The sequence below is a fragment of the Musa acuminata genome, chromosome BXJ2-2, assembly GCF_036884655.1.
Source record: "Musa acuminata AAA Group cultivar baxijiao chromosome BXJ2-2, Cavendish_Baxijiao_AAA, whole genome shotgun sequence".
NCBI lineage: Eukaryota > Viridiplantae > Streptophyta > Magnoliopsida > Zingiberales > Musaceae > Musa > Musa acuminata.
In genome coordinates, this window is record NC_088339.1 from 2,318,348 (window position 1) to 2,341,470 (window position 23,123).

Here is a 23,123-nt window from a genome sequence, read left to right on the forward strand (position 1 = left end):
TTTTTGTCATATTTATAAATAAGATAAAGATGCCTATAGTATAGAAAGAAGCTTATGACCGTTTATACTTCACTCATATTTATAAAAAAAGGATATCAGTTTGACCTTCAGATGTAGTTATGATGTGTTCCATGCATCAATTTTACCCACTCTGCATGAGCCCAAACATTTTTGCTATCATAAGATATTAAACCCTCGATCAAAACAAAAAAAAACAAAAAAATCATGCATTCCGATTTTCAATTCTGATAAATATCAAATTTTTTAATATTTCTAACTAAAAATTGAACCATTTCTGTTTTCATCTTTGTAGGAACCCTTTCATCATATTTAAAAAGATGCTTATAGAAAGAAGCTTATAACAGTTTTAAACTCCACTCGTTAGAGCTCGAAAGGCAAAGCAAAATGGATACCAGTTTGACCTCCAGATGTAGCCCTGATTCTGATTAATCACACACACCACGGGATTTATTAACCTTATACTTGTTAACCAATCAGTATAACGTTCAGCGTCTTGACAGATACACTCCATGATGATTTAAAGGACCGATAATAGATAGAAGAGAAGATGCAGAAGTGATCTTTTTAAAACCCACAACCCACCTGAAAGGACACGACGCACACAGAAAGGTCGATCCGAGATTTTTTGAGCTCTCTAGTCTTTTGAAACCTATCAAAGGCTCGACGAGTACACACCATCATCGCTCAGGAAGGGGCACACAAAAGACCTATCTTTCGGCCACCATCCATATACACCATCGCTCAGGAAGGGGGGATCACACCATCGTTACCATTCATGAACGATCTCGACACAGTATGACTACCCTCGTAGAGACCATTTTCTGTAGATACAATCAATCATAGTTGCTAGTATGTAATGAAGATGCTGTAATCCATTAAAACTTTGAAGACATATCTAGATTGCATGCGTACCACCAACCAACCCGTATGCTAATACTCTGCTCCAGACGTATACCACAAGCACATGAAAGCACAAGTACTAGAATGCATGCATGCAACATGGAACACAATCGCATTTTGATGGCTTGAGACTTTCGTTAAACAAAAGTAATGAGATTATTAGATTTACAGTTAAATAAATTGAAAGATGACTCTCCAATAGACAACAAAAACATACTCTTTTCCCTCGAGAATTAAATCTTGCATCCATCTATAGATTCTTTCTTACCAAATTTATATACCATCATAAGACCATAAAATCCTATGGTCCAATTTTAACAACATTGACATGCTCGACAAATTTCATTGCAAAATGTATACATTCAAAATATTTCTGCATTAGGCTTGCAATCCAAATTGGAAGTAACCATCCCCAAAACCTTAAAGAATAGAAAACTATCGTACGAAGCAAAAGGTTAAGTCTGTTCTCGGATTGACAGTAGAGTTTCACAAGGTTTACAAAATCCCAAACTGCATGGCAAAACTTTCCATTCGTCAGACAACATAATTATCAAAACGAAAACTCCCTAAAAAACACAAAATCCTGCAAGCTCACTTCAGTTTAAACACCATCCTGGCGATCTAATCCTCTTCATTCTCCCTTTCATCTTTCACAAGCTTAATCATATCATCAATCCGCAGAATTGTTATAGCTGCTTCGGTTGCAAACTGCAGTTAAAACAAGTCAACATCAATTAAGATCCTAACCCTAAAATATTACGTGAATGTAAGCCTTTTTTTTTTTGCAAGCACTCAACATTCAGACGTATAAAAACGATAATCAACAAAATGGCAGCTTATATGCTGGTCAATAGCTCTCTCTGCCGGTATACAGAAAGAGAGGTGAGAATTATGTCTCAATCCACATCAAAAATATGGATTCAACTGGAAAATTTGTTGACGAGTATAACCATAGCAACCCCATAACCATTGCATCGACAAGTCAAATATGTTGCTTACCTGTATAATCTTCACTTTGCTCATTGCAGGCTCAATAACTCCAGCTTCAAGATTGTTACGAACTATACCTTTTGAGAGGTCCAACCCCATACTGCAGTATAACAAATAACATATAAGATTATGTGACGACAGTCTGCATACCATATTACGACATAAGTAACCAATGCAGTTTTTTCGGGCATCTTAACATCAATAAACAATTTCATATATGAATACAAGCGGAAAATGCAATAAGAATCTTTCCAAATACTAATATGTTTCTAACTGTACTATGCACACACACACAGGTCGCTGAAAAAGTTGGTGACTGATGATGGTCAGGTAAATCATCATTTGAGGTGCTAACATAACTCAAGTAGCAACGACAAAGAAATTCTAGGCACCTGGGGACAAGTTGGCAGAAGCACAGGATTAAGTTTTTAATAGCAACATCATACAAATTGTTCTCCTTGTTATGGATGGAAAAGTACCTAGTCAATGTTTTTTAGTTCACAACACAGAATTGAGCAGTTTCCATTGTCTGAAAAGAGATTCAGTTATGTTGGAGATACATTTAATTGTTACAAACAGATAATGCTCCAACAATTTTCCCCGAGACCAAGTGAATTTTAAAGCAGACAGACAATACTAGCTGAAGACATTGTGATTTACTGATTGACAAACCTAGAAAAACCAACAAAGAGCAAGCAACATATGTTTAAATTATAGTGATGAATACGGTGACCGCAAATATGACCTTGAAAGGTGCTGCTTGTCTGCCTTGGTTTGGGCAGTGTGGTGATAAGCCTGAAGTTTTGCTACTAACTCGGTGGCATCCTTTGCCGCATTCACAGAAAGCACCTGTTGTACAAATTCTGTAAATCAAGAATTTTTTATGTAATCAAACGAGAAATGTTGCAACTTAATGTTATTTACGACCTTCGGTATGACGAGAAGAGATTCTGCAAATTCTGCAATTGCCAGCTGTTCCCTAGATCCCAAAGTTGTAGCAAGATACTCCAAGTACACAGACAATGCAGCCTCGACAGCACCACCACCAGCAACAACCTATATCACCAATTTAAGCAAAGACCAAATATTAAAACAGTTCTGAAACATATAAGAAAAATTAACACTCTATAGACCTTCAGGTTGTTATAAAGAATTTCAACTAAGCTCATGAAATATATCTTAATACTTGCAAAACACAAATAAGATGGATTTTATTCTCTGCTCTATTATATTCTAAAGCAAGTATATTTGTAGGAAGAATCAAATAGGAGTTTGCAAAAAGCAATGGTAGTGCCAATTGTTAATCACTACTAACAAAGTCTCATTTAAGCAGCAGAAAGAAAACCATATATCTCGTGTGGCAAGAAAATTTCTTTTTTCACTCTGACAGGTATAACACACGTTGGAAGAACCAAATGTAGGCCTTGGGATGAACTTCATGATATCAGACCTTATACATGTACTAAAACACTAATATGTAATACAACAGGAAACATGACCACTTTGTGACCATAATCTCCCAGCAAAATTCTAACTTCATAGCAGTAATTTAAAAAGCGCTAGGTGCCAAAAGACACTAAGGTCCCAAAACGCCCGAGGCGTTAAGCGCTCATCCGAGCGAAGCGAGATGCTCCGAAATATTAAAATATAAAAAATATATAATATAATTAAAATATAATTATTTAAATAAAAATATATAATTAAATCAGTGATTTAAATAGGTGCTCGCCTAAGCGCTCGGGCGGGGTGAGGCGAGGCCCAAGTGCCTCGTGTGTGCACCAAGCGACGTGCTTCAATGAGGCGCCTCTTGGGCGCTCGCCCGAACGCAAGCACCCGACTCTATTAGGCGAACCAAACCTATTTAAGGTTGGTTCGGTTTGAAGTTTCTTACCTTAAAACCACGCTTCACGCCTGCACAACCCCGAGGAACCCTAGCGCTCCTGCCTCCACCGCCAATGCTTTTTATCGCTGCCTTCGCTGCAAACGCATCGGACCGTGCCTTCCTCTATTGTCGACGGATGAGTCCGATGGCCCTCGTAGCTTCCTTCTGCTGTCACATCCTTCCACTATCGAGGGAGAGGACCGTAGGTTCCTCCGCCATTGATGGACGCCCTCTAGAGCTTTCATTGCTGCCACTATCGCCGTTGCTATCCGCAGCTTCCGTCGTTGCCGCTGCTGCTGTCCGCAGCTTTCGTCGCTATCACTGCTACTGTCCGCAACTTCCGTCGTTGTCGCTGCTATCGTTCGCAACGTGCTGCTATCTCTGTTACTGTTAACATTTTTTTTCTCCCCCCTCTAACTTCAAGTAATATACTATTAACAATATAATAAAACCTTTGCCGCTACTATTGTTCATAGCGTTGCTGCTATCTAATATACTACTAACAGTATATTTTTAATTTAAATAATTATATTTTTAATTATATTATTATTTTTATATTTTTAATATTTCAAATAATATTTTTTCTCCTCTTCTAGCTTAAGTAATATACTGTTAATAGTATATTTTTAATTTAATATTATATTTTTTATTTAAATAATTATATTTTTAATTATATTATATATTTTTATATTTTAATATTTTAGAGCACCTCGCTTCGCTCGGGTGAGCGCTAGTGTTTTAGGGCCTTGGGGCCTAGCGCTTTTTAAATCACTATATTAAATTAAAAATATACTATTAACTCTATATTACTTAAGTTAGAGAGGGAGAAAAAAATAACAGTAATAAAGGGAGATAGCAGTAGCAACGGAGGATTAGTTTAAGATAGTTGCAGCAGCGGTGCGAACGACAACAGCGGTAGCGGCAGAGCTGCGGACAATAGCTGTGGGGCAGCAACGAAAGCTGCAGACAGCAATGGCGTAATGTCACGGCCTTAGCTGGAATTGCCTAAGGCGTGAGGCACCCTTGCGGCCAAAACGCGAACTTAGCTTGTGTTGCCTAAGTCGCGAGGCTCCCTTACGGCAAAGACGCGAACTTAGCTTGCGTTGCCTCACGCCTTAGGCAATTCTAGCTAAGGCCGTGACATTGTGGTATCAGAGCAGGCAAGCACTTCGAGCGAGCAGCGAAGGAACTTCGCCATAACAAAGCATCGTGGCGAATCAAGCAAGGCGGGGCAAGCCGGACCCTTGCCCCAAGCAGCCGTAGGTGGGCTGCATGTGCACACTCGCTCTCATGCTGTTGGAGCCGCTCAAGAGGAGCGCGGCAGCGAACATGATGAGCGAGAAGTTGGCTACTCTCCGCGAGCGGAGGAGGCGCAATCTGGAGCGCCAATTGGGAAAAAGAGTCACAAGTAGATACTCACAATAGCGGAAACCCGCTTAGATGTTCTTGAAGCGAGCGTGAAGGAACTCTACCATGGCCAACAAAGGCTTGTTGGGGTAGAGAGCTCGCAAGAGGAAGTGGAGTCCAGGATCAACAAGGTGGAGGCCCTAGTCAATCGATTGTCAGATGACACCAAAGGCTCCGTACAACACTTGCAAGAAGTTGTGGCGGAACTCACTTCGAGAGTGATCATGCTCACAAGGGCGCTGAATGCGGGAGGAAGCAACACCCGCGTTGCGTCGCCACAAAACTTAAGGGCACCCGAGCCTCATGGTTATGGAGGGGCCAAAGATGCCAAAAAGCTTGAGAAATTTCTATTCGATATGGAACAATACTTTCGAGCTACGAGGCCCGATTCTGAAGATACCAAAGTTTCTATAGCAACAATATATCTGAACGGAGATGCAAAACTTTGGTGGAGAACCCGTTGGGAGAAGATCCAACAAGGTCGGTGTCGAGTTGACACATGGGAGGACTTGAAGCGGGAGTTGAGAACTCACTTCCTACCGGAGAACACCGAGTTCGTCGCAAGAAGGAAGTTGAGACAACTCCGCCAAAATACTTCCATCCGAGACTACGTGAAGTAATTTTCTGCGCTAATGCTGGACATCCAAGACATGTCCGAGAAGGATAAGTCGTTCAGCTTCCTTGATGGTTTGAAGCCATGGGCACAACAAGAACTACATCGAAGGAATGTCATCGATTTGGTCGGGGCAATTGCTGCTGCAGAAAGGCTCACCGACTTCGTTTCCTCCGAAGACCCAGGAAGAAGGAAACAATCTTCAAGCAATCGCCCTTCAAAATATTCTCGAGGGAAGGAGCTCGGGGGCGAACAAAAGAAGAAGAGTTCCCACAAAGAGCCAAGCCCGAAAGGCAAGGCCCCGAAACCTGGCGGATGCTTCTTGTGCGGAGGGCCACACATGGTGAGGGAGTGCCCACAAAAACAGGCACTCAATGCTTTAACAGCTTCCATCCACCCTCCCAAATCGGACAAGGGCAAGGCTGTCGCTCTTAGCTCGAGTAGTTTTGAAGCCAGCAGCAACAATGAGGAGTCGCAAGGACCCCGGATGGGAGCCATGCGTTTGTTGAACGCCATGCGAGGTCAAGTGGGGGAGAACCCGAAGACAAGGCAACAAAAAGCAGGAAGTGGCGAGCTGATGTATGTAGACATCAAGCTCAATTGCCAAACAACTCGTGCAATGGTGGACACGAGCGCTACCCACAACTTTATTGCCGATCGAGAAACAAAGCGACTTGGGTTGATCTTAGAGAAGAGCCCAAGTCGAATGAAGGCGGTGAACTCAGAGGCCAGGCGAATCTCCGGATTGGCAAAGGGAGTTCCCATCAAGATCGGAACATGGAGCGGGAACACCAACATGATGGCGGTGCCACTGGACGACTTCCAAGTAATTCTTGGAATGGAGTTCATGCATGCGGCGAAGTTGGTGCCTATGTCGTTCCTAAACTCCTTGTGTATGATGAGAGGTGACGACCCTTGCGTGGTTCCTGTCTCTCGGAGAGGAACCAAGGAGCCCCAACACATATCGGCATTACAACTGAAGAAAGGGGTGCAAAAAGGTGAATTAACATTCGTGGCTACTATGAAGCTAGAACCACTCGACGAGAAGGTCATTCAAAAACCTGTTGTGGTGGCGAACGTCCTGAAAGAGTTCAATGACGTTATGTCACCCGAGTTGCCGAAGACTCTTCCACCACGCAGAGGCATGGATCACAGCATCGAGCTGGAGCCAGGAGTGAAACCTCCAGCGAGACCACCCTACCGCATGTCCCCGCTAGAGTTAGCAGAACTCAAAAAGCAGTTAGGTGAACTGCTAAGCGGTGGTCTCATCCGTAGCTCTAAAGCACCTTTCGGAGCTCTAGTTCTCTTCCAGAAGAAACAAGATGGGAGCCTCCGACTATGCGTCGATTACCGAGCCCTAAACAAAGTGACAGTGAAGAACAAGTATCCCATCCCGCTCATCGCGGACTTATTCGACCAGTTGGGCAAAGCCAAATATTTCTCAAAACTCGACCTTCGATCGGGGTATTGACAAGTGCGCATTGCTGAAGGCGACGAAGCAAAGACTACCTGTGTGACCAGGTATGGAGCGTTTGAGTTCTTGGTGATGCCTTTCGGCCTAACCAACGCTCCGACCACGTTCTGCACTCTCATGAACCAACTATTCAAGGAGTATTTGGACAAGTTCGTGGTCGTCTACTTAGACGATATCGTCGTATACAGCCAAACGCTTGAGGAGCATGTTCGGCACCTTCGGATAATTTTCAAGATTCTCAGGGAAAACACTTTGTTCGTAAAAAGGGAGAAATGCTACTTCACCCAAACGGAGATCTTATTCTTAGGGCGTCGTATCGGTGATGGTTCCATTCGCATGGACAAATCAAAAGTGCAAGCGGTTGCGAAATGGCAAACTCCAAAGAAGGTGCCAGAGTTGAGATCATTCCTTGGTTTCGTTAACTACTATCGACGCTTCATAGCGGGGTACTCGAAGCGTGCAACTCCACTGACGGAGTTACTGAAGGAGCAGCCTTGGAAGTGGTCGGACAAATGTGAAATAGCATTCCAAGATCTGAAGGCTGCTGTTATGGAAGAACCAGTGCTCAAATTGCCAGACTATGGGGAGCCTTTTGAAGTCCATACAGATGCTTCGAACTTCGCTATTGGGGGAGTACTCATGCAGGAAGGTCATCCGGTGGCCTACGAGAGTCGCAAGCTCAACGAAACCGAACGACGGTATCCAGTGCACGAGAAGGAGATGACAGCGGTGATCCACTGTCTACGAGTTTGGTGACACTACCTTCTCGGATCGTGATTTGTGCTGAGGACAGACAACATCGCTCTGAGCTATTTCCAAACACAGAAGAAACTTTTCCCAAAACAAGTACGATGGCAGGACTTCTTGGCTGAATTTGATATGGCAATGGAGTATAAGCTTGGGAAGGCAAATGTCGTGGCCGATGCATTGAGTTGGAAACTGGAGCGCGTGGATGTCGTACAATTGGAGGGCTAAGGCCAAGCAAGTCAATTGCACTCCAACTTCCTTTCCAGGATCAGGGATGGACTGTATGGTGATCCCCAGGCAGTTCTCCTGATGCAGCTCATCAAAGAAGGCAAGGCACGACGATTTTGGGTCCAAGAGGAACTCATGTACACAAAAAGGAATCGGGTTTATGTTCCTCGAGTGGACAATTTGAGGCGTGAACTCTTAAGAGAGTGTCACGATTCCCTTTGGGCTGGACACCCAGGTATTCATCGAACATGCCTCACTTGCCAACAAGACAAGGCGGAGCAACGAAAGCCGGTGGGACTTTTGGAGTCGTTGCCCATACCAGAAAGGCCGTGGGAGAACATTTCCTTAGACTTCATATCGAGCTTGCCACTAGTAGGGAGACTCGGATCGATACTCGTGGTAGTCGATCGATTTTCAAAGTATGCAACTTTCATTGCTGCTCCCCTACACTGTTCAGCAGAGGAGGCGGCTAAGCTGATGATGAAGGATGTGGTGAAGTATTGGGGAGTCCCACACAATATCATCAGTGATCAGGATGCTCGGTTCCTGGGACGATTCTGGACCGAGTTATTTAAACTGTTGGGATCCAAGTTATACTTCTCCACAAGTCTCCACCCTAGACGGATAGCCAAACTGAGAGGATAAACTCGCTCCTGGAGCAATATCTCCGGCACTACGTGAGTGCCAACCAACGAGATTGGGTGAAGCTGTTGGACATTGCCCAATTCTCCTACAACTTGCAGCGGAGCTCTGCATCCAAAAAGAGCCCATTCGAGATCATTACCAGACAACAACCGTCAACTCCTGACACCATGGCAATTGGGTATACTAGGAGTTATCCGTCAGCCTACCACTTCGCAAAGGAGTGGCACCGAAATGCAGATATTCCGCGGGCTTACATAGAGAAGGTAGTAAAAAAGATGAAGAAGTGGGCAGACTTGGGAAGGCGACCGCAAGAGTTCAAGGTTGGCGATTTGGTATTGGTAAAGCTCCAACCAGCATCACTCCAATTCTTTAGGAACAAAGTCCACAAAGGATTGGTGCACAAGTATGAAGGGCCCTTCCCAATTATCAGCAAGGTAGGCAAAGTCTCTTACAAGCTGCAACCGTCGGCGTGGTTCAAAATTCACAACGTTCTTCACGCCAGCAACCTAAAAGCCTACCACTCGGATCCACAAGATGCTTCCCGAAGTGTTCCAACTCGGATACCGCCTATCACAGCCTCCTACGAGAAGCGAGTTGAAACCATTCTAGCGGACCTCAAGATAAAGCTACCCAATGGAGCTAAGCAAACAGAGTACTTGGTGAAGTGGCGAAAGCTTCCCCGAACTGAAGCCAGTTGGGAGCCTGAAAACGCCCTACGACATGAAGAAGCAATCATCAACAACTACAAACAAGCGTCGACGAGGGCGTCGACAGTTTAAGTGGGGGAGAATGTCACGAACGATCGTTGCGCACCCATAACAACTCCGTTCAACGAACCGTTCGTCGCTCTCATCTACATGTACAGCTACTTGGCAGCCTGTTTTGCCTTGGTTTTGAGTCATTTTGCTTGTAAAAATGTAAGTTCGAACAAGTTGCAGCACTACAAAGCAATCACTCACCGAACCGAGCAAAACAGCCCCAAAACAACCCAAAACAGCTCTGTTTTCGTATACCACGGGTTGTTTTCTGTATCCCGCCTCCGCTCACCAAAACGTCAGCCATCTCAGCCCCTTTGAACCCCTCGGGTGGCACAGGGCTGGATGGGGCTTCGATATAGTGTCGGGCGTTGAACAACCTTTCGTAAGTTCGCACGTTACCTTGACGAGAACTTGTTGTCGCGCCCGGCACCCGGTGAACAGCTGTTTGTGGACTTGCAACTATTCGTTCAAACCTCTAAAGTCCTTGTTTTTCCCCTCTCCCTCTTTTCTCTTGTGCACGCGAGGTGCTCGCTGAATTGCTTGTAAAGCTTCCCCTTTTCGTGAGACGTCGGGACTTGTCCGTCGCTCGTTCTTTCGAACTAATCAACTTTCTCTTTTACAGGTCCTTCGGGACCTGCGAGAGGTTGCAAGTGGGCTGATCTTTGCGGAGCAATATCACAAGGGCGAAGCACGACTTAGGCAACGCAAGCTAAGTTCGCGTCTTTGCCGCAAGGGAGCCTCGCGACTTAGGCAACGCCAGTTAAGTTCGCATCTTGGACGCAAGGGTGCCTCACGCCTTAGGCAATTCCAGCTAAGGCCGTGATAGTAAGTTGTAAGCAGCGACAGCGACGGAAGCTCCAGAGGGCGTCCGTTGATAGCAAAGGAACCTGTGGTCCTCTCCCTCGACAGTGGAAGGAAGCAACAACAAAAGGAGGCTATGGGGGTCGTTGGACTCGTCCGTCGACAATAGAGGAAGGCTCGGCCCATTGCGCCTGCGGCAAAAGCAACAACGCTAGGGTTCCTCAGGGTCGCGTTGGCGTGAAGCGTGGCTTTTGAGGTAACAAACTATGAACCGACCCAGCCTTAAATCGGTTTAGTTCGTGTAATTGAATTGGGCGCTCGCCCGAAGTGCCCAGCGCCTGCGTTCAGGTGAGCGCCCAAGCGGCGCCTCATTGAAGCGCACCGCCTGGTGCACACCCGAGGCACTCAGGCCTCGCCTTGCCTCGTCTCGCCTCGCTTGAGTGCTTAGGCGAGCACCTGAGCGCCTATTTAAATCACTGCTTCATAGGCAAATTTCATATGTATCCAACAAGATACCTTAATTCCACATTAACCCCTTCAAAAAGGAGAATACCACACATATCATCTAAATGAAAAAATGTCACAAGAAATATGTTTCTAAAAGCAACTGTTTTATGAAGACAGTGAAGACACCATGTCATGGAATCTGGACATGAAACATATGTAATTCAAATACAAAAATAATGCTCAATTAAGCTTAAATAAGATATAATGAAGACAAAATTATAAAAATGTAAACATGTGCTAAGTGCAAATTAGAAATTTAGGATGCTGATTGCCTTTTCAAGATTGCATTCGCAACACATACAGCTGCAAAAATTGCAATTCAGAATGCTGATTGCAGATATGCTTCTCAAGATTCGCAATGTCATAGATATCCCTCCAAAACGCAAAATTACAGGGATTGCCTTTTCAAGGGTATATATAAACATTTTGAGATGGCAGGGATAACCACACAGTTGTTCCAGCTTTGAAAAAGAATAACAAGATATAAAACAAACAAAATAAAAAATGAAAGGATCTTGCTACAAAATAAGGCCAAATGTCTCTCAATCTTAAAATGGTTTCCCTTTTTTTTCTTCTTGTAAATATGTACTAAACAAGAAAAAGCCAAGATCAGTTGACTTTGGGATCTCAAGTAACCAACCATACAAAAGTCATCTCCAAGATTTGAATGTTAGGGTTTACCATATTCGACTCAAGGGTCCTCTTCACAATGCACAATGCATCGTGTAAAGCCCGATCCATCTCATCAAGCATATAGTCGTTAGCACCTCTAAGAATCAATGAGACCTGATGGAGAAAACGTTAGGTGTTAATGCACAGAAACCAGTTAGTCCAAGGATTCAAGGGAGCACGCTTGAAGTTTTTAAAATTGGCAAGAAGAAACCACTGACCGCACTAGAATTCTTTGTGCCCTTGATCAAAATTACATCATCATCAGCAATGCGCTCCTCTATAACTTCATCAGCATGTCCAAGAAGTGACAAATCAAATGTTTCTTCTCCCTCCATGTCAGCAAACGTGGTCACCTTCAAGGAGCCAAAATCAGGACTATTTAACACAACCTTGAGTTTTCTACAAATCCAAGTGATAGATGAACATGTGATGATTTTGTACAAAAACAAACAATACATAAAGCATGCAGGGCCATGTGCATGCCTGAGTGAGATCCCAGAAATATTACTAAGCATTCTCTTGTTCAAGCATAGACATAAAACACAGACACATTAGCTCAGCTAGAAATTGCCTCAAACAAGTTCCACTAAGAGTCGGATATGCTCTGTTACTCACATGGTAAGGCACATCAAGCTACCTATTCGAGGACATCAACAAACATCATTGTAAGAATACCAAAATGGAGTGGCTTGAGGGTCCATAATATCTAGCAGAATTTTGTACAAACAAATATGACAAAGCAAGGAATACTAGAGCAATTAACTCATGACAGCTAGATTAGCTGTTTAATCATCCATGAACAAAATAAAATCGTACCTTGCATTTTTCTCATTCGCCATTTCTAAGATGAATAAAATTACTGAAAACACTTCAAAATTCAATTTCAGTAAAGTGTAACAAATTTTCAAAAAATATTTGCTCAATCACTCAGGTAAACATTTAGAAGCCACTCAATTCTGGGCTGTAAGAATTAGTTGAACCAGCACTACTGAAAAAATATTGGTGGTAAGATGTTTGGTGCTTGAAATGCTGGTGCTCAAAGTTCTGGTGAATAATGTTTCTTGTCTATTCTCCAAGATATCAAATACTAAATGATTGAAACGACAGCCAGAAAGCATTTGAATAGATATCATGAGAAAACCAGTTGTCTTCATTGATGTATCTCAAATGTGTGCCAAACAGGTTATGGGTCTCTAATGTAGTGCATTCTCATCTAAATTCTTAAACATGACAGTTTTGGACATGCAAAGCACAGAAATTTAGATATTAAAAAAATGCAAAGTACAGACAGGAAATGTTATGGTTTGGCAATGCACACATGACATGTCACACCATCCACTTTAATAATCTTTGATGGTATATTACACCCAGGTAACATGTCATTAAGAACATATTTGAGAAGAATAACAAAAATCACTTCCTTTTTCAAGGAAAAAAGATATGAACATAAAAATTGATTTGGATTTTGGGAACTAGATTGCCAGCAATAATAGATAAACAACTATATGTAAGGAATAAACCAGGTAGACCCAACAATTACAATCTAAAAACAGAAATAGATACAAAATCTAATGATGTAAATAGTGAACAGCATGTGCCCAGACCATTTGGAAGTGTAGAAGTAAGAAGGAACTAGTAAGGTAACGGATTTTATTATTAGGAATCGATATTAAAACAACAAAAAATTAATCATCATTTGGATACACGTGTTTGAAAATAACAAGTGCATATGCATTAGAGAACCTCAAGCTAAAAATATATATATAAGCATAAATAGTAAACATGCCCAGGAAGATCACAGCTGCAATAATCCAGGTCATACCACAGTTGCCCCAGTTGCTTTTGCAACATGTCGCAAGTCGTCCTTGCGAACACGCCTCACAGCAATAGCTCCAGACTCAACAAAGTACTGAAAATAGCATTAAAGCAAAATGGTTCAGAATTTAAACTGGAAATACCAGAGAGAACTAATGTCTCTGAATATGAATTTTCTTAAACAAACTGTCAAAAGCTTCGAAATATAAAGAATAGCATCATACATATGCAAGGAGAAAAGTGAATCACAGTTCAAGCACATCAAAAATCAGAATCCAGAGAGATGACATTGACTTAATTAAGCAGATCCATGGATACCAATTGTGAGTACAGGAAAGACAAACAAGAACTTCAGCGAATAAGCAGAAAAACTCATTAAATAGATTAGCCAGGAATGAGATAACCAAAGGCAGTTTTACGAAAAATGGGAAAATGGCCATAAATATTATATATAAGAAACTATGAATTCTTAATGACAACTCATTAAAGCTGGTGAAGAATATAAGCACATCAAAACAAAGCTACATATATCAATTGCTAGCAGTGATCCACCAACATAGGCATTATTGATCTTTTTTGAAACATTAGTCCAGTATGATATCATGAGACTTTAACTACATTAAATGGATTTTTACAACACCACCACAAACATCTTCAATGTTTATGCATAATTTACACAAAAAGAAGATATGGCTAATTCTAAAGAAAAATTGCAAGCATAAATGGTGAACACATTACAAGACAAACAAAAGATTAAACTTAACTAAACATGAGAAATGTAAGTTAAGAAGACATGCCTTTAGCGACATATCATCGATTCCCTTGGTTGTTAGTACAACATTAGCTCCAGCTTTTAGAAGCTTCTGGATGCGCTCCTTAGTTATGTCAGCTTCCCTGGAAAAAGTTCAAGATGAAACTTACGATGACCTCAAAAAAAGAGCAAAGTAGTGCACATACAGGATCCCCACTGTGGTGCCTACCAAATTATCTAAGATGTTATCCAAAATATTATGCATACTAGTAATTTGACGGATACAACCACTTGGAGAAACAAAATACAAGGCAGAAAACTTAAGCAGAAACAAGAGCATTGTCAGTAGAGGCTTGAAGTACTGGAAAAGAAATGGAAAAAGATTTACTTAGCCAGAATAACCTAAGTTTCCATAATTGCAACAACTTCTATACCCCATATATTGCAACTGAAAATTGATGCAACTCATGTAAGTATGATGTTCTATTCAGGCCAAGCAAAAGTCAAAATGAAAATAAAATTTGTCTAGAAGTTTAAGATTTGCATAGATCTACTTAGTAAAAGCTCCTTTATATAAGTTTGTCTTGATTAACACGTTGAACTTACTAAACATGTTCAATAAAAATCCACTAAAGAATTACCTTTCACGAATTTTTTCAAGTTCTCTTGGGTCTGTGACCAAGACTTGAACACCCATCTGCATTTTTGTCTTTTGAAGGTTAAAATCAAGACAAGCAATTCTTGCAGGTGCAACCCTGATAGGCATCCCTTGAGCTGCACGGCCTGTATTTAAAGCATATCCATTCAGCAAGTAGCTATCTTTGGCACTTTTTCCATGAGCTTTCAAAATGTTTATGCTCTACAAATGAAACAGACAAAAGTATAAAATATATGTGCAAAAATAAAATTATAAACTGAAGGAAACAAGCCAACATAGAAATAGATCAAAAACTTTGTGTATTGTCTAGAGTCTCACTGAAATGCAGCTACTTTTTCAAAATAAATCACTCAGGATAATATCAAAGTACAATTCAAGTTTAGTGAAACTTAAATCTCCTTCGAATTCATCCAAACTGAATCAGAGAGATCCAACAATGTACTCTTGACTGTATCAGTTAATCCTAGTCCAAATGGACAATGGGAATAAATTTGGAAATCACTTGTGCAACAAGGAAGGATCCAACTAGACACTAACCTTTACTGGGTACTTAACTTCTCCTCTTGCATTTGTAGTCTTCACTGCTTGAACTGCATCCACAACCTAAATAACAAAGTCAAACTCATATATCAAATAGTAGTGGAGTTACATATGAAAAAGTTGAAGGAGTCGATTTTGGTGTGATCAATTCCACAAGTATACTGATTTAGCACATATCATATGGATTCACAGCACTTTAAAAATGAGGATACTTTGATAGGTAAAAATTAGCAAGCCAGGAGAATAACAAAAGCTATTAGTATGAACATATATAATCTCATAATTATTTCTATGGTAAACTCTGTTATGTTTTTTAATTTCATGATAGAGCATCTTATGGCAATGGGCTATCACTGGCTCTATGCTGAAAACCACAACATTGATAGGAACTCGATACAATCTGAACCTACATGTTGATCAAGGTCTGCTTAATATGATACAATTAATGCAGTCCACTATTTAAATAAAAACTTCGAGAAAAATACTTATACACAAAAACAAGTAAAGATTTAGATTGCAATTAATGAACAATTCACAAATAACTTATTTTTATAGATGGAAAAAAAGTTCTTTAGTTACAAAGGAGCCACCGTTTTAATATCCTTTAATATCCAATCTTTTAATATCCTTCTACTCAAGGTTCTAAATTTCGAATGATACTACCCGTAACGGTGGTACGTACCGGTCCGCCAGCAGACCGATATACCAGCCACCCGCTACCAGACGGAACGCTTGGTATAGCCCCGTATCAGACGATACGAGGCTGTATTGGGCAATATCAACCTGGCTACAGTGAGGGAAGAAGAAGCGTCGAGGAAAAAGGAAGAAGAAAGTGATAGCATTCGAAGAAGTGGGAGAAGAAGAGGGAGAATTGGGAGAACCTCAAAGTTCTCAACGTGTCCCGATCCGACACCGCCCTCCCTCGGCGATCCTAATCCAAGAGGTAACGACGAGGCGACGACTAGAGCAACGGAAGAGGCGGTCTCTTTCGTCGCCTCGTTTGCGATTCTGCGGCTTCTTCTTCGCCGAAGGCCGAAGACGTCTACGACCTTCGAAGTCTTTATCGTCTTCTTCACCGAACGCCGCAGATGAGGAGATGAAGGAGACCACGTTCTTCTCCTCGTCCGAGGCGACGAGGAGAAGAGGAGGCAACGTCGCCGAGGTAGCGTACACCTCCTTTTTAGATTTTTTATATTTATTTTTTATATTTTTATATATTATATTATTTATTTATTTAGATATACCATTCGGTATGCCTTGGCATACCGCTCAGTACTCCCGAACCATACCGTACCGAGCAAAACTCGATACACTATGGAACGAAATTTCAATCCTCGCTTATATCTCTTCTCGCACCACCAATACTATTATTTCATCTCTTCTAATGATAATAACTATTAAGTCTAACTCCAGGTACATGTTCATAACATCCTGGACAATTCTCCTTTACTTTATCATAAATCAAACTTATGCCTAATTATTCACAAATAAAATGTTTTTCTCAACTTTAGTGGTAACTCTATGCATCTATCTCAGTATTTTCATTTCAACATCATAAACATTTTATACATATTAATTCTTAAGCGTCCAACACTCAGATCTATAAAGCATAGTCGAATGCTTTATAAACCTTATTTTAGTCTAATAGACATGCAGTGATCACACAAAACTCTTGATGTCACTTTGCACCTTAAACACATGTTTATTCTGTGAGCAATATCCTTATCAATTCTCTATTTTGTTGTATAATTGATCCAAGACATCGAACTCAAATACATGTTCAAATCTTCTTTTTATATTACTAAAATTGCATCTCATATTTTTAATCTTAATTCTACTTTAATTAAAATCTTTAGTATCTAAGGTTTGTGACAACTCAAGTTTAGAATTAAGTCCATTTACCCTCAATGATTTAAATAATATCAACAAACAAAAGATAAGATGTAGGTCTATCTTATATATAAATAATAAGCCAGAACTATCAGATCCTTATCCAAATAGGCTAATTCTAATCTGGATTAGTCAATTCTGTGAACTATGATATAAAGAAGAGAAGAAATACTTGCATATCACCTTTACTGATTAGAAACAGCATGACATGGAGTTTAAACAAGGGCACTTGATGGATAAACATTTTCTAATTGTTGTGATGATCATAGGAAAGAACGAAATTTTCTGATTGTTGTGACTAAGGGCACTTGATGGAATAACATTAGTGTTAGAACAAGGGCAAAACCAAGGATTATCATTGATCTTCACCTTTTTCCACTCGTTATGAATGTACTTGCTTGGCATATTTAAGTTGAACTCCATGTGGTTATTCTTATGATGTTATTGTTTCTTGATGACAATTAATTTTGAGGTAAAATCTAACAATGAGCCATACGAATTTTAGAAATTAAGGATTTCAAAACATAAACATAAGTAACCAATATAGGCATATTAAAATCACGTCAAGCTTACCAAGTTAGAGAAGAAATCACTATCAGTTGCAATTAATTTTGACGACATGCTTGTCTTTGCACAGTTTACAAGTGAATCTTTTCCAAGTTTTTCAACCTGAGGAAACAAATAGTTTTGCAGGTAAAGGAAATTGATAATTGAAACAATCGGGTTATTGGTAATATCAATAAATGGATTTTAGTGCGTACTTTTGTAGCAAGTTTTTCTTCGACATATTTGCAAGCTTCTCTCATTGCAAGCTGCCAGCAGATAGTAAGAAATATAAATAGTTACGAACTACTTGAATTGAAATGAAAGCTAAAAATTACTCCAGACAAGCTGAATATGGATAACTGTTCATGTTACCCTGTAGCCACTAATTATAGAAGTTGGATGAATCTTGTTTCTCACAAGATCATTTGCTCTCTGCAACAAAAGAATATAATAGAGTTACTAATAGATGGCACCTCCTGATTCACAACACAACATAAATGCATGATGAACTCAACAATCACAGTTTACATGACACCTTAAGTAACTCAGCAGCCAGGATAACCACTGATGTTGTTCCATCTCCAACTTCTCGATCTTGAAGTTCAGCAAGTTCAACAAGAACCTTAAATCATCAAAACAGGAATTATAACAAGAATGTAAATCAGCAAAACTTAAAGATCTAGGAGATACAACCAAGTTCATGTATGCTACCTTGGCAGCTGGATGCTCAACTTCTAACATCTTTAGTATTGTTGCACCATCATTGGTAATTGTGACATCACCAATGTCATCAACCAGCATCTAGTAATTCACCATCCAATGCAAATTTTAATATTAAATCAACCTCTAAAATGCAGATCATGCTAATTGCATACTAGACCAGATAAGAAGCATTCATTAAAACAAAGCAAAATATATATGCCTAATTAGACTTGATGAACCTGAACCACTGCCCAAAATGTTTAATCCAATCTAATTGTAGTAGACTAATCTAGTCCTCATAAACTGATTCAAATGTCCACCCACATAGGATGTAGAACTAAACCAAGGGTTACAATCTCCCTACTTAGGCATGGGATCCTTGTCAAGGATGAACATAATTCAGACTCTAGCATAACGAAAGGCCTAGCCTAGTGATAAATCCACACCTTGATGTGCCTCTCACCGCATCCATAGGTATCCTTTCAGTTGGGCCAATCACCACAAATTTTGTCATGACCCGAACCAGGATAATTAACTCATTAACTTGATGAGCCCAAACCAATGCCCAAAATACTAAGGGTCAAATTAATAGTAGTAAAAGCATCTAGTCTTTAGAAATCAACTCAAATCTCCTCCCACATCCAATGTGAGGCTTTAGTATAGGTGTTACAGTGCAAATATATCTTTTATTCATTGCTAACTTCAGGTGCTTGAATTTATGCGAAATAACATCAATAATAATTAATTAATGTTCTCAAGATCTGTATATTAAATTCAAAGAGAATCACACCTTGTTAGGAAAGTACTTGGATGAGATAAATATGATAATCAACTTGGAGACACTTAAGTTCTATGTACAGTCGTCACCTTATATATTCTCACTCATATCATATTGGTTAATCAAAACTCAAGTAAAAAATGTCAATAACTATATTAAACCATGTGGCATTTGATTATAACAATAGCTTCTCCACTAGCTTTATTCCTAGTCTTTTTGAGATGTTCTCATTCATTAATTTTACCTTTCCATGATGATGAAGGCACTTATGTCTTAATTCATATGTCTTAATGCAATGTTTCTATTGCAATGTCCTTTAAGTTCTTCATTTGGTTGCCCAAGGAGCAGTAGTTCATAAGTTATCTTCTCTGTTCCTCATCATAAGCTTAAAAAAAAAACAGTAAACATATATAAATGAAAAGACAACTTCAAGTCATATTATAGTCTCTCAGATTCAGCAGATGTGCCTCAACAATTTATCCAAGAGAAAAAAGGGAAAAAAAAACAATAATTGAGGATGCATAGAGAAGGAAAAGAGAGAGAGAAAACCGCAATCCAACTTTGAGTGCTTGTATAGGTGTACAGTCTGCAACATGATTGATCTTAACCATTTAATTACTGATCCAAATTGCAACTTGGACCATAAAGTAAGATCGAAGATGTTCCATACTGTTATTTGTTATGGCAAAATTGCTTAGAACACAAAGGTTATTATTTTTATAAAAGTCTCTATAAATCACATACTTTAATATACACTCGAGCCAATGTTCCTCTGTTGATTTTGTGTTACATGATGATCCTTTTAGACAGAAAGGTTGATCGTAAACTCAAAACCATCCTCAGCAAGCTTTAGGAGCCGTAAGCATCATGCCAGTAAAACAGCAGAATATGCTAACTACCAACCAAGAAGAACAGGAAAACGATGACAGTAAGATCCGAAATTGCATTCACCTTATCGAGACCAACTGGTCCGAGGGACGATTTCACAATGTTAGCAACCGCTTGGCACGCCACCACTGCCCACAACAACGCAAGGCAGCAGGAAACCGGGTTAACTTTAGCATATCCGAGAGATCAGATATGGATGGAGAGGGAGAAGGAACGAACCATTCTGGGTGCGGACGTCTTGGCCAGACTGCCGTTCTCCCAAGATGTCGGGCGTCTGAGCAACGATCGCCATTGCGAACCTCGGGAGGGAGCGGAGGGGAGGCGACGGTTAAACCCTAGATCCTGCTATCAACGAGCGGAGAGAGATCGAGCGAAGGAGAAGAGCGCGAATCCGGAGAGTTCGATAGGCAGCAGCTCACTGGTGCTTACGTTCGCCGTAGGTGGGTTCGGCCTCTTAAATCCTAGGGTTGGACTCAAAATAAAAAAACCGAAGAAAAAAAGGCCTCTTAGAGAAATTAAAGATCCGTTATATACTTCATTTGTAACGCCAAACGAAATATAAAAATCCCGTTAAGGAACAAAACGTTTTGGCATCCACTCCCGTTACTAACGGTCGCATATAGCGTTATTTAGTAAAGAAGAAATCCCGTTACGAAGAGCCCTTTGTGACGATTTTGCAGTGAAAAATCATTAGAATTACAGAGAAATTTAGTCAGGTCAAATTGCATCCAATAAAATTTGGGTTGAGTTATTATTGAGATAAAATAAATATATGTCCGTCTGGACTATATACGCAAGGCCAATTGATGGATGGAATCAATAATGTGGTGAAGTGCAACGGGATAATATAGTATGATGGGATATAAAGAGAAATAAATAAATACTAACAGATCATAACACATAACGAAATTAAATAGAATCAACGTAAATAATAAAAATCATGGGATAAATTAGAGATAATTCACTATAATAATAATGAATATACAAATCTCAATCTTTTGTCCAAAACCCTAGCAACAATCACAAGAGAATAACTAGGATACAAGGATCACGTAACTGTATTCAATATTCTAAATCCTTCCTAATTCTTCTCAAGTAAACATAGTAAGAATTTACTGTATGTTTAATCTAACTTGGTATGAGAAAACTATTGGATAATTGAGAACAGTCTCTCTGTGTTATCCTTGTTTTCTTTTCTTTCTTTCTTCTTAGATTTCTATCTTTTTCTCCTCCTTTTTGTTGTTCTAAGGATCTCCCTGCCCTCATTGCTGCCCTATTTATATCTCTTTCTGTTTTTAAAATGTAGTGACCCACACCTCTCCTAATATGATTAGGATTAGATTAAATGATAAGATAAATTATGGACTATTCAAATCCTATAGGCTGAATATGTGAGCTGCCAGCCCAACATAGCAGAATAACTTTTTAACTCTTCTTTGAGCTGTAATATCTCTCATTTCTGAATTTTCGTATAAGTTTCTAGTTGTAATGTAAGTATCAATTTTAAATTTGATAAAAGAGTCAAAGTATGAATCTAAAAACTTATTCATAAGATTTGAAAGATTTGTTCAAAAAAAAAAATCTGAGGACCTATATGTAAACCCTGAGGACCTAATCGTAAATATAATCATACAAGGACTAAACTGTAAAATACACAAAATTACAAATCCATCCACAGAGAAAAAAAGAAAGAAGAAGAGAAGAAAAAGGGGGAAGAAGAAGAAGAAAAAAATTTGGGGATTTGAGGTTTCTTGCTCAAATCTTCTCATTTATGGTCAAAATTCTTAAAGATAAGTGTTCTAATCCCATCCTACAGAATTATTAGTCTTTTTTCTCATATTTATTCTGAATTATTCGAAAGATTTAACCTGATATTTCTCTTGTTAGATACAAAAATCATGGATCTGAAATTTTTTGGTAAACTGACCCCTATACATTGTTTCAGCCATAATTTTTAGCACCAAATGTGGATTTAGATAGGACTTTATTTATTTGAAAGTAGACTCTTATATCTTTCTTTTGACACTGATTTTGAAAATTTTGGACACCGAATACTCACCCAAACGTCTATTTCAAATGAGCCTATGGATGCTGCAAAACAGAGATCAAAATTTCTGACATTTTGATACTAAAATCCCTATAAGTCCCTGTTGGAAACTCTGATTTGTACCAAACTAATTTCATTTGAAACTATACTTGTAAATCTTTCTTTTGATATATAGATTAAAAAATTTAGAATTTAAATGCCTATTCTGCTATCTGTTGATTCCGCTCTATGGATTCTGTAAAACAGTGATTTAGTTTTGGACCTTTGGTCACTAAATCAATAGTAACTCCTTGTTGGAAACCTTGATTCGTATGAAACTTATTTCATCAAAAAATAGATTGATATATCTTTTGATAGTAGCTTTCTTAAGGGTATTGGAGCATAATTGATAATATGAAGTATTTGTTCAATGTGCCTCTTGAATTCTGTCAGAAATCGAGCTTTGGTCGATTTCGCGTATTCTGTTTCATTTGTTTGGAAATAGATTCCATTTAGTCCCCTTCACTCAATTGAGGCTTATGTTGGTGCTTGAATTCTGGTTTGATCTTGTCTGTAAATTATTTACATTCTTGAATCCTTTTGTGTAACGTTTATGCTATATCGCATTGACACATATAGGCACATGTATATCTCATTGATCCGTATTTGCTTTCGATATGTGCATATTCTAGTTTCATTCCTTTGGATATTGAATTCATCTAACCTTCTTATTTGAATTGAGCTACATATGATTTCTTGGAATCTTGGTATACTCTTGCTTTCATTTCATTCCAAATTTGAATACATTTGTGAGAGATTGTTGCTTGCATCGTATTGACTCGTAAAGGCATATGTACGTTTTGTTATTCCGCGTGTGCTTCCGA

General features: G+C 39.6%; 1 protein-coding gene across 2 annotated transcripts; it reads right to left on the minus strand.

The window, feature by feature from the left end:
- Nucleotides 1-1,278: 1,278 nt before the first annotated feature.
- On the minus strand, nucleotides 1,279-20,693 carry LOC103968869 (T-complex protein 1 subunit alpha). 2 transcript variants are annotated; one of them, XM_065094840.1, is made up of 18 exons: nucleotides 20,433-20,693; nucleotides 20,277-20,341; nucleotides 18,557-18,646; nucleotides 18,381-18,467; nucleotides 18,218-18,277; nucleotides 18,061-18,111; nucleotides 17,873-17,968; nucleotides 15,407-15,472; nucleotides 14,853-15,070; nucleotides 14,258-14,354; nucleotides 13,468-13,554; nucleotides 11,864-11,998; nucleotides 11,655-11,759; nucleotides 2,839-2,967; nucleotides 2,657-2,760; nucleotides 1,921-2,011; nucleotides 1,517-1,629; nucleotides 1,279-1,431 (listed from the first exon to the last, which is right to left on the minus strand). In XM_065094840.1, the coding sequence occupies exons 1-17, from the start codon at nucleotides 20,503-20,505 to the stop codon at nucleotides 1,543-1,545; spliced, it is 1,641 nt and encodes a 546-aa protein (XP_064950912.1). In that variant the 5' UTR covers nucleotides 20,506-20,693; the 3' UTR covers nucleotides 1,279-1,431; nucleotides 1,517-1,542. The 2 variants fall into 2 exon arrangements, with proteins under 2 accessions (XP_064950912.1, XP_009380486.2); XM_009382211.3 differs by having other exon boundaries at nucleotides 1,279-1,629.
- Between the last annotated feature and the right edge of the window lie 2,430 nt (nucleotides 20,694-23,123).

What these genes read in the sequence shown, in the direction of transcription:
- LOC103968869 (XM_065094840.1), bottom strand. Translation starts at nt 20,505, where the DNA reads ATGGCGATCGTTGCTCAGACGCCCGACATCTTGGGAGAACGGCAGTCT. An exon ending in CTATAATTAGTGGCTACAGG is followed by an intron (nt 18,112 to 18,217) that starts GTAACATGAACA and finishes ATCTGCTGGCAG; the next exon opens with CTTGCAATGAGAGAAGCTTG. An exon ending in CTTGAAAAAATTCGTGAAAG is followed by an intron (nt 14,355 to 14,852) that starts GTAATTCTTTAG and finishes AACTTTTTCCAG; the next exon opens with GGAAGCTGACATAACTAAGG.